This window comes from Ammodytes marinus (assembly GCF_949987685.1).
Source record: "Ammodytes marinus genome assembly, contig: scaffold_93, whole genome shotgun sequence".
NCBI lineage: Eukaryota > Metazoa > Chordata > Actinopteri > Uranoscopiformes > Ammodytidae > Ammodytes > Ammodytes marinus.
The window spans coordinates 104992-117491 of record NW_027648209.1 but is presented as its reverse complement, the minus strand read 5'-3'; the positions used below and the strand labels follow the sequence as shown (position 1 = coordinate 117491).

Below are 12500 nucleotides of genomic sequence, written 5' to 3'. Positions count from 1 at the left end.
AGACAGACAGACAGACAGACAGACACACACACACCCCCCCCCCCCCCCCCCCTCTCACAGTGTTTTCCTCTCCTAGGTGTTGACGACGGTTCCTGACTGCCCGGGTCACATGACCATCCTGGACCAACCGCCGCTGGTTGTCGGGGGCGACGCCTTCACTCACTCTAACTTTGACGGATGTGTGGAGTCTGCACTGAGCATGTGCAGAACGCTCAAGGCCTCACTGTGAGACCTGTCTGTCTGTCTGTCTGTCTGTGTGTCTGTCTGTCTGTGTGTGTGAGTAACAGTGTGTGTGTGTGTGTGTGTGTGTGTGTCTGTCTGTGTGTCTGTGTGAGTAACAGTGTGTGTGTGTAACAGTGTGTGTGTGTGTCTGTCTGTCTGTGTGTGTGAGTAACAGTGTGTGTGTGTAACAGTGTGTGTGTGTGTCTGTCTGTCTGTGTGTGTGTGTGTGTGTGTGTCTGTCTGTGTGTCTGTCTGTCTGTGTGAGTAACAGTGTGTGTGTCTGTCTGCGTGTGTGTGTATGTTTGTTTGTTACAGTGTCTGTCTGTCTCTCTCACTCTAACACACACACACAGTAACATATACACACACACACACACACACACACACACACACACACACACACACACACACGATCAAAAACCTATGATGGAATCAGTAGAAAGGTTAAAGCTTTAGTGCGTAACTTTTTCTTATAAATGAATGTCGGTTTCATTCAAGCCGTCAGCCAAACGAGTTGACACGAAGCTGATTAAGCCTACTATCAGCTCCACACAACTCTATCATAGAAGTTACTCACTGTTGCTTTAAAATGGAAAACTGATTAATTAATTTAACGTTTAATGTGTTTCAGTTTGTTTGTATTTCACTGTTTTGTCTTGAAGATGATTTTTGAAAATTTCTTTGGCGTGATGAATAAAAGTAAATAAAACTAAAGGTGCAGTGTGTGGAATTTATTGGTAGTTTCTTTTTTCTTTTATGAGCTTATAGGCCACCGTATCTTCTGTAAATTGAGGGGTTAGCAATGGAGCGTTAACATCTACAATCTCACCACTGGATGCCACTTAATATTCTGATATTAAAATGTTGGCTAAGTGAGAGTTTAGGGTTTAGGTCATTTCATATGATGCAAATTAAATACAGACCAGAGTGAACAAGATTAATGACATATACTTCACCCATACGGAACCGGCGTTCTATCATTATAAAATCACTATTATAATATAATGAATGAGGTTTTTCTTCCCTCAGTCTTCCCTCAGTCTTCCCTTGGCCCAGCTGTCCTGTTAACCCTAACCCTTACTGTGATGTCACAAGAAGGAAACTGTAGGGTTAGACAGTGAGACCATAAAACACTCTTTCTGCCTTTTCTCAGGCTATGATGATCCAATTTAAATTTTATTTGCACATTTATACTACATAGGATCTCAGAGTTCAATACACCTTCATATTCCAACCGGTGAAGTAGGGCTTTAAACAATTCAAATAGAACAAAGTATAAACCATATATAAATATAATGATATAATATGAAGTGTAGCAGTGAGCGGCTGGCTCTCAAGGAAAGGAGAGTGTGTGAGAGAGAGAGAGAGAGTGTGTGTGTGTGTGAGTGTGTGTGTGTGTGTGTGTGTGTGTGTGTGAGTGTGTGTGTGTGTGTGTGTGTAGCAGTGAGCGGCTGGTTGGAGCTTTCTGCTGCTTTTGACTTTCTTTGATCTTTTTATAGAAGCAGATAAGACAGAATTAGTTATGGTTTGGTGCCCACAAGGCAAAGAGAGAGAGAGAGAGTGTGTGTGTGTGTGTGAGAGAGAGTGTGTGTGAGAGAGAGAGAGAGAGAGAGTGTGTGTGAGAGAGAGTGTGTGTGTGTGAGAGTGTGTGTGTGTGTGTGTGAGAGAGAGAGTGAGTGAAAGAGAGAGTGTGTGTGTGTGTGAGAGAGAGAGAGCGTGTGTGTGTGTATGTGTGTGTGTGTGAGAGAGAGTGAGTATGTGTGAGAGAGAGAGAGAGTGTGTTTGAGAGAGAGTGTGTGTGTGTGTGAGAGAGTGTGTGTGTGTGTGAGTGAGTGTGTGAGAGAGAGTGAGTGTGTGTGTGAGAGTGTATGTGTGTGTGTATGTCTATCTGTGCGTGTGTGTGAGTGAGAGAGTAAGTGTGTCCGTGTGTGTGCATGAGAGAGTGCGAGTGTGTTTATGTCTACATGTGTCTGTGTGCAAAAGTGTATGTCTCAGTTTGTCTGTCTGTCTGTGTGCATGTCTATATGTGTGTGTGTGTGTGTGTATGTCTATGTGTGTGTGAGAGAGTGAGTGTATCCACGTGTACTGTATGTGTGTAAGTCTCAGTGTGTCTGTCTTTGTGTGCATGTCTATATGTGTGTGTGTGTGTGTGTGTGAGAGAATGTGTGTGTGTGTGTGTGTGAGATAATGTGTGTGTAAGAGTACATGTGTGTGTGTGTGTGTGTGACCTATTTTCTCTCCAGTAGTTGTGAGCGCTCTGTAGTGCCTCTGCTGCAGTGCATTGTGGGGGAAAAGATTATCATTTGTGCAAAGTCACTGGTGGAGCTCAGAGTAAGTCAAATGGGAGAACTTATTTTTGCGACACACACACACACACTCTCTCTCACAGACACACACACACTCTCTCTCTCTCTCTCACACACACACACACTCTCTCTCACAGACACACACACACTCTCTCTCTCACAGACACACACACACTCTCTCTCTCTTACACAGACACACACACACACACTCTCTCTCTCTCACACACACACACTCTCTTCTCTCTCACACACTCTCTCTCTCTCTCAGACACACGCACTCTCTCTCTCTCACACACACACACTCTCTTCTCTCTCACACACTCTCTCTCTCTCTCTCAGACACACGCACTCTCTCTCTCTCTCACACACTCTCTCTCTCTCACACACTCTCTCTCTCTCTCTCACACACACTCCTACAGACACACACACTTTTAATGGTACAAACGTTGATATTGTTGTAACTTGCCATTAACATGATAACGTTTTGCCCAACTGCTGCATTGCTGGCTGGTTGCAATAGTAAGGTTCAGTGTCATGAGAGGGTGAGACATTTTATAGCCAATCAATCCAACTTAAAGGTGCTACGAGGAACTTTTAAAATATTAAAGGCCTGTGACATCACAGTAAGAGAAATGTAGGGTTAGACAGTGAGACCATACAACACTCTTTCTGCCTTTTCTCAGGCTAGGATGAACCAATTTAAAAAAAAATTCCCACATTTATACTAAATAGGATCTCAGAGTTCAATACACCTTCATATTCCCACCGGTGAAGTAGGCCTTTAATAAGAAACCTGAAAATCCACACACACACACACACAGAGACAGACACACAGAAAGAGAGAGAAAGAGACACACTGACAGACAGACAGACACAGAGACATACACACAGAGAGACACACACACAGACAGAGAGAGAGACACACAGAAAGAGCGAGAGAGAGACACACAGAGAGAGAGAGAGATAGGCCTTTCACACCGCCGCAAAATCGGAGCTAGTTCTGGGCTTGTTCGGAGTTAGAGCCAGTGTTTTGGTTTCACACCGCCAGAGAGCCTGCTCCGGGCCGTAAAAACTGGGGGAACTCATACCCCAGGATTGAGCAGGGTTTGATAAGAACTGCTTGCGCGAACGGTTGGGGGAGGGATTATCCTGACCAACCAGAGCAACTCAAACCTCATGCCCGCCATATTTAAAAACACCGCTACTACGAGACGTAAACATAACATAATTACCGAACGTAGCGATCAAATTGACCGGCGAGAATACGCTGTATGGGTCCTGTTTGCTTAAGAAAGCAAAGCGAGAGCCAACAAGTGTAAAAATAAGACGTATTCGCCGCTGTTGTTGTGCTTAAAGCTAGCGGTAGCTTTAGCGTTAGCCACAAGAGCAGCGGCGTCGGGTGACGTACACACACGTTTACAGTGACGTCATGACGTTGCTCTCTTGCCGGCTCCATGGCTGTCTCCGGTCGATGTGAAACCAACCGGTTCATAACTGGGATAAGGCTGTAACCAGTTTTGAACTGACCCCAACACCAGCCTGGAACTGACTCTTGGTTCATTTTGGTGTGAAAGGCCTAAGAGAGAGAGAGAGAGAGACACACACACACACACACACACACACACACACACACACACACACACACACACACACACACACACACACACACACACACACACACACACACACACACACACACACACACACACACACACACACACACACACACACACACACACACACACACACACACACACACACACACACACACACACACACACACACACAGTTCTTTAAATAATTGCATCACAGACCATCACAGGTGCTTATAAATAGTTTATTCACCTTTACAGTGTTTTTATTTCATTATAAAACAAGGAAATAATAAAAGAACAAGAGGAGGGGGGGGGGGGGAACGGGGGGGGGGGTCAGTTTAAAGAACAAAGGAGGGGGGTAACGGGGGGGGGGGGGGTCAGTTTAAAGAACAAAGAGGGGGAGAGGGGAGGGAGGGGGCCGGGGGGGGGGTCAGTTTAACATGAAACATTTCCATGGTGATACAGAGAGCTATGCTGAGATTTACCTTTTGATTGATTGATTACAATATTAAAGGCGCTCCAAGGAACTTTCAGTGTGTGTTAACTCTAGCGCCCCCTTTGGACAAAGGCGGTAGTGTTTCTACCACACCAGCTGTTGTTCCTGGGTGAGCGTATAGTATACCCATGACAAAGGCATTAAGAAAAACTATATAAAAAAAAATAGCATTCTTTGCACTGATGGTCTCGTTTGCTGTTACATGTAATTTATGATCATCAGAGGAGAAATGAGACGGTTTCAGAAATATTTAAAAGTTCCTCGGAGCGACTTTAAATAGCAGAGAAAATAAAAAGTACACGATTGTTTGAAAGTATTCCTCTTGAACTGTAAGCCTTTTTTTCAGAGCCAAAAAAAAAAAAAATTAAAACAAATCTGTCCAAGTCTTCTTTAGTGATTTTAAATGTAGTGTGGTGCCTGGTTGACACTCAGGTTGCGTTCCGAATCGCATACTTTCTACTATATAGTATGGTAGAAAAAAGATTTAGGATGTCCCGATTCTTGTGGCCAGATTTAGGATGGTTAGAAGTACCCGGATGTCCTACTTCATGCGGCCAAGATTGTTAGTGTTGAAAAGTGCATCCTATTTGGGCGATTCTGACCCACAATCCAGTGCGCACGTGAAGTGACGTCACATCGACGAAGCCTCCATATGAAAACAAACGGGGATGCGACGGATATAAAAGCAAGAGGCAAGATCAAGGCGCAATGTTATGATGAAATAAGAGAGTAAAGTATGTCCCAATAGTATGCCTACTGCATCCTAACTAGATTATTTTTATCGTCGGATGTAGTATGTAGAATAGAAAAAAGAAAGAGGAGGAGATTCGGAACGCAACCTCAGTCATTTCAACTGGATGGTAACGTTTAATTTTTACTTGCAAATTGAAGGTTAAGGGTCTATAGAACATGTTGGGTTTGGTAGTGTCAAGAAAACAGACCAGATTCTTACATTTTTCTATTTTTTTTGCCTCATCTTCCAAAATGGTTTACAATCTGTTCTAATCGAAATCATGAATTTTTTTGGAAGAAAGTGTACATTTTCACACACTAAAAAAATAAATAAAAGTTTGGTTTGGTTTCTTGACAGTCAAACCAACATTGCACTGATGGTCTCGTTTGCTGCTGTTACATGTAATTTACGATCATCAGAGGGAAAAAAATGAGACTGTTTCAGAAATATTTAAAAAGTTCCTCGTAGGGACTTTTTAAACTGAACTGGTTTCATTTGGAGAGAGACTGAAACACCGTCGTAATGTCTAGTAGCATAAATGTGCTGTTTGCGTCAGGTAAAGGGTGTGGTATCACGGCTTAACAATACGCTGATATAAAAGCCGAAATCTGTCCGTTAGAAACACTGAGACGGTGGGGTTTGAAATGTAGAGATTATTCTGTACAATACGCCAAAAGCAGAGCAAAGATTCCTTGATGTCACTGCACGGTAAGGCAGAAAAAATAAGAAAAAAATAATAAGATTGATAATTTTTTTACAGTTTGTGAATTTCAAAACGAACCAAAAAACGTCATAGTAGGAGATTAATGGCGTGTTGTAAAAGCCCTACTAACGTCCTCCCTCCTACATACTCAACATGTATATACTACATACTAAAAGCCCTACTAACGTCCTCCCTCCTACATACTCAACATGTATATACTACATACTAAAAGCCCTACTAACGTCCTCCCTTCTACATACTCAACATGTATATACTACACACTTAACTTATGGTCTACTTAACCATCCATTGTGTATGCGAGGCTCGTCGGACCGTTTACACTGAAGTATACAGAAGCAATAAAGAAAAAAAAATAGACTTCTGTGTCGTTTGAAAAGACGCAATCGCATTGTGGGGCGGTTGAGTAGGAAAAGTAACCTATCGATCCATACACAAAAATTCTTCCCGGAAGTAAGTACTCATCCGGGCATTTCTCGCCTACACAAACTCGCATACACAACCGTCACATACTGAAATTGACGTCAAAATGAGTATGAGTAGGACGTTAAGTATGGGTAGGACTTTAGTATGAGTAGGAAGTTAGTATGAGTAGGACGTTAGTATGAGTAGGACGTTTAGTATGAGTAGGAAGTCAGTATGAGTAGGAAGTCAGTATGAGTAGGACGTTAGTAGGGCTTTTCCAGCACAGCGACAGTTTAGACCGGTGTGTAAAACTGTAACTGTTAAGAGCGATTGTTGAAGGTTGAAATAGTCGATTAATGTCAGTTTTTTTGTGGAGCATAAAACACCCGAACTACTAATATAAGGCTGTGTCACTGTCTGCCATGAAGATATAACATGTACAAATGTTTGAAAGGAAAATGAAAATGAAGCACCGGGAGTATCAGTGGTGTATTCAGCACCTGCCTTGCCTCACACCCAGAAATCAAGTGATTTACCTTTAAATGGTGCTCTGAGGAACTTTCAGTGTGTGTTAATTCTAGCGCCCCCCTTTGGACTAAAGAGGCAGTGTTTTTTTTTTACCACGCCAGCTGTTGTTCCTGGGTGAGCGTATACCCATGACAAAGGCATTAAGAAAAAACTATATAAAAATAGCATTCTTTTCAGCACTGATGGTCTCGTTTGCTGTTACATGTAATTTATGATCATCAGAGGAAAAATGAGACTGTTTCAGAAATATTTAAAAGTTCCTCGTAGAGACTTTAAAAAACCCTTTCGAAGTGTAATTAGCCTAAAATATTACCGCATTTTAGCTGAACGAGTTTTTGAGATACAGTCAGAAAAAGAATCCAAATTTACTAGTTGGGTTTTATCGTATGTATTGAGCATTTTATAGCAGTTTTTTTGGGGTTAATTCTTTCATATTCTGCACTGAATTGATCAGGGAAGTGAGGCCAAGGCTGATAGCACCTAACACCACTTTAAGAGCGGAAGTAAATGTGTCTTTTGTTGCTGTAAAATGCACAAAAAAGCCGCAAAACACTCCACACTCGGTCCTGCTTTAAAGCACCACAGATGGACAACTGCCCTGCGTTCCAATCCCCATACTATCTACTATTTAGTTTGATAGAAAGAAAGATTTAGTATGTCCCGATTCTTGTGGTCAGATTTTAGTATGCTTAAAAATACCCAGATGTCCTACGACAGGGTCAGAATCGGCCAAAAAGCATGTCGTTTTCAACACAAAAAATTTAGTAGACATCCGGGTCTTTCTAACCATACTAAATCTGTGCCACTGTAGTATGGAGAGGATAGTAAAAGAGAGTATAAGAATTGGAACGCAGGTCAGGTATGGCACCAGCTCTGGCTTGCTTAGCTTAGCACCTAAAACCCAATGTAATGAACAGTAGGCTAAACAGTGGCAGTTCAAACGCATTGGGTTTTTTCGTTAGCACAAAGCTACGAGCTACACCGTTGAGATGTGATCACACCGGACAAAATAATATCAATGCCTTTTTGTATTTTTTCCAATTACTCATTTAAAGGAGCTCCGAGGAACTTTCAGTGTGTGTTAATTCTAGCGCCCCCCTTTGGACAAAAGCGGTAGTGTTTTTACCACGCCAGCTGTTGTTCCTGGGTGAGCGTCGTATACCCATGACAAAGGCATTAAGAAAAACTATATAAAAATAGCATTCTTTGCACTGATGGTCTCATTTGCTGTTACATGTAATTCATGATCATCAGAGGAAAAATGAGACTGTTTCAGAGATATTTAAAAGTTCCTCGTAGCTACTTTAATCTTTTGGAGTATTTTTGAATTTAGGATATCAGACAGTATCGGAATCGGCCGATATTCAAACCCCAGATATATCAGAATCGGATCGCACTGTAGAATAGTGGATCGTTGCATCTCTACTACTGACTCTTATGTTTCTGCTTTTGCCTTCAGAGTTGCTCAGAAAAAAATCGGCACTGAATATTCTGCATTTTCAATCTTTCATTCATTCGTTCCTGGTCTGATAAATTTAGATGTTTTACTTTGAAACTTTTACATAACGTTAGCCTCATAGCATAATTGCCTAAATCATATTTACTCTACTCTATTCTACGTCCACTTTTCGTTAGCCTAATAGCGCAAAAGTCATATTTTAAGGGTTATAGAGAAGGGTAAAGTGGATGTAGAATTGAGTAGATGTTGTAGAGTAAAAGTAGAGTAGAGTAAATATGATTTAGGCAATTATGCTATGAGGCTAACGATAAATAAATCAAGCTTTTCGATTTTGCATTTTTTTTTAAATATTTCAGAGTTGGTCTTGTGTGATCATTTCTCAAGAGGTAAACTCCAGAGCCGACGCAGAGCTGATGGAACAGTCGCAGCACCAAATGTTACGGACGGAAATGTTCCTAAAGGGAAGGTGTTCCTTTGAATGGTCTTTATGGGATGCTCCAATCTTCTGTATGTTATTGAGGTGAATTTGAAATCAAAATCGAATCGAAATCTTTATTTTTTTTATAGCAAATTTTTATTAATAAATCAAATAAATTAATCTATTTAATAGGTGGCAATACTCAGCGATTCTGGAGAATTGTTGTTTTATTTATTTTTTTGACAACAGTTGTTGATTCTACTGCTAAGAAAAAACCTGGACGTACAGCAGAAGGTATAAAATCCATGTGCCATCACTGAAGGCTTTACCTCATGTAGATGCACCGACAGACAGTGTTGTTGTTAATTACTCAGCATTCCTCATGGGGGGGCCACAGAAGCTACGCACTATTGCTTTAAGCGTACTTTTCCGGCATCCACATTGTCTGAGAGTCTGTTTTAAAACTTTTAAAAAAAAAAAGATTTTAGAATTTCTCACGCCGAGTTCGAGTAAGCAAAGAACAGCAACCAACTGTTGATTGTTTTGTTGATATGACTGATATCTTAAACTAAACCTTCCACATAAGTTACACACTATAGCTTTAATTCAACACCTCCACTCTACACAAACCAATCAGAGCATACCATAATAAATCCATGTGCCATCACTGAAGGCTTTAGCTCATGTAGATGCACCGACAGACAGTGTTGTTTTAATTACTCAGAATTCCTAATGGGGGGTGGGGTGGGTGGGGGGCTACAGAAGTTACACACCATAGCTTTAATTCAACCCTTCCACTCTACACAGACCAATCAGAGCATACCATAATAACCATGTGCTTTTATGGAACACCTTTGTAATGCTAAAATTATCCTAAAAGAAACGATGTTGAATGTACAGATTGAAAGAGAGCGTAAATGTCTCCATGACGTAGTGACGAGTAAACTGGTTAATAGTTTATGGACACAGTTATAGAATAGTTTGACAGCTGTTTCCCCCGTTGAGAAATGACAGAAACCAACGACACACACACACAGGCTGAAAAGCATATTTAAAGCTGCTCCGAGGAACTTTCAGTGCGTGTTAATTCTAGCGCCCCCCTTTGGACTAAAGCGGTAGTGTTTTATTTATTTTTTACCACGCCAGCTGTTGTTCCTGGGTGAGCGTATACCCCATGACAAAGGCATTAAGAAAAACTATATGAAAATAGCATTCTTTGTTTGCACTGATGGTCTCGTTTGCTGTTACATGTATTTCATGATCATCGGAGAAAAAATGAGACTGTTTCAGAAATATTTAAAAGTTCCTCGGAGCACCTTTTCCTAGACGAAGTGAGATTGACCAAAAATCAAGCGTTTTGTGGTCGTCGGTTTCTGCATTAGTTTTTTAGGGTGTGTGTGTGTGTGTGCATGTGTGTGCGTGTGTGTGTGTGTGTGTGTCTGTGTGTGTGTGTGCGTGTGTGTGCGTGTGTGTGTGTGTGTGTGTGTGTGTGTGTGTGTGTGTGTGTGTGTGTGTGTGTGTGAGCCTCCTGAAGGAATGGTTATACTGTGCGTAGCTTGTTTGTGGTTTAGCTTAATGTTTTGATATAAGTCATTTAATATAAAACGGAAAATAAAAAAATAAAGAAACAACGACTGTAGAAACGGATCGAATAGATCTGTGCAGGATTGAAGATATAGATATAGAGTAGACAGAGAGACAGAGGCGTAGAAATAGAGTTTAGCAGATTGTACTGTAGCCGTGTGTGTCTCTTTAAACAGTAGATGATTGAGGCAAAATGCAGCAGATTGTGAAATATTCATAAAATAAAATAAAAATAAAAATAAGTTTGTCTTTTTCATTCCCACATTTCAAAATTTTCTCTGTGCATTTCTCTGTGATTTTCTCTGTGCAACTAAGACTTGTCTAAAATGATACAAGAAGATTGGGAAGTAGTTTTTTTTAGGAGTTCTAAATGCCAAGAACTAGATAAATGTAATCACAGAGAAAATAAATAAAAATAAAATTAAAAATAGCAAGGATGAATGGGTGAAAAAAAAATGTGGTGATAAGTTTGTATTTTAGAGTTAGATCGCTCCAAATTGTTACAAACGGAGATCATTTATTTAGTTTTGGTTGAATTTCAAAGATCACTCTCTCTTTCCCCCTCCCTCCCTCCCTCCCTCTCTCTCTCTCTCTCTCTCTCCCTTTCTTTCTCTCTCACTCTCTCCATCCATCCCTCTATCTGGAGGACAGAATGATCATCCAATTTTACAAAATACATATTTCATCTTTTTCTCTCTTGATATTTTAAAAATTGTCAAGATTTTTTGACGTCTTTCTTTTAGTGAATAATGACAAATAATCCTAAAAAAAAAATGTACTCAATTATACAGAACTGGGAATATCTTTTTAGAAACCTTCCAAATGCCAAGATGACAAAAAAAACAACAAGATTTTGGATAAAATAATGTCGCGATAAGCTTGATTTTTTTCTAGCATTAGATCGCCGCTCCAAATAGTCCCAATATTTCAAATTCTCCACCTTGGCATTTCCAACCCCTTTGCCCCCCTAATCCTTTCCAGTATAGTTCTAGCTGTCTTTTACACAGAGAGAATAGACAGACACCTCAGCTTAACAACACTGGACACTCAAAGACAATGATAGAAAAAAAAAAAAAAAAAAAAAAAAAATCCGCATAAAGTTTTCCTTTAAAAAAAAAAAAAAAAAAAAAAAGTTCAGTTCGGTCACAAACAAACATCTCAGGAAGTCTTACTTGTCGTTCAGTTCGTTTATATTCAAGTGTTTCTCCTTTATTTTTCTGTTATAATTCATTTTTCGTTACTGTCCGGTGGCCCATGGTTACCCCATGGTTACCCCACTGTGCCATGTGACAGTCCGTTTTGGGGAGAAAGGGCTTTAGAGTCTGATCTCATATTATCTCACAAGAGTCCAGTAGATCAGTTTGTTGTTTATATATATATTCCCCCGTTTAGCTAACTAGCATCAGCACGCTAGCTGTGTCTGGGGGGGTCATCATGAGTGTGTGTACATATACATATATACTGTGTGTGTGTGTGTCTCTGTATGTGTGTGTGTGTGTTTGTCTCTGTATGTGTGTGTGTGTGTGTGTTTGTCTCTGTATGTATGTGTGTGTGTGTGTGTCTCTGTATGTGTGTGTGTTTGTCTCTGTATGTGTGTGTGTTTGTCTCTGTATGTGTGTGTGTGTGTGTCTCTGTATGTGTGTGTGTTTGTCTCTGTATGTGTGTGTGTGTTTGTCTCTGTATGTGTGTGTGTGTTTGTCTGTGTATGTGTGTGTGTGTTTGTCTCTGTATGTGTGTGTGTGTTTGTCTCTGTATGTGTGTGTGTGTTTGTCTCTGTATGTGTGTGTGTGTGTCTCTGTATGTGTGTGTGTCTCTGTATGTGTGTGTGTTTGTCTCTGTATGTGTGTGTGTTTGTCTCTGTATGTGTGTGTGTTTGTCTCTGTATGTGTGTGTGTGTGTGTGTGTGTGTGTGTCTCTGTATGTGTGTGTGTGTTTGTCTCTGTATGTGTGTGTGTTTGTCTCTGTATGTGTGTGTGTGTTTGTCTCTCTCTCTCTCTGAATGTCCCTATGTGTGTGTGTGTGTATTTCCTTGT

General features: G+C 40.7%; 2 protein-coding genes across 3 annotated transcripts in view; one reads left to right on the top strand and one right to left on the bottom strand.

The window, feature by feature from the left end:
* Positions 1-789, top strand: part of rnls (renalase, FAD-dependent amine oxidase) — a 9188-nt gene extending 8399 nt beyond the window's left edge. For both annotated transcript variants that reach the window (XM_080054809.1, XM_080054808.1), the window contains exon 7: positions 77-789. In XM_080054809.1, coding sequence (XP_079910935.1) covers positions 77-229 — 153 coding nt within the window. In that variant the 3' untranslated portion in view covers positions 230-789. The remainder of the gene's footprint in view (positions 1-76) is intronic.
* A 10282-nt stretch (positions 790-11071) lies between these two features.
* The window catches only part of ptenb (phosphatase and tensin homolog B), a 14860-nt gene continuing 13431 nt past the window's right edge, over positions 11072-12500 (bottom strand). The window contains exon 10 of the mRNA XM_080054802.1: positions 11072-12500. This exon is cut by the window's right edge and continues 1115 nt beyond it. The gene's annotated coding sequence lies outside the window, so the exon portion shown is untranslated.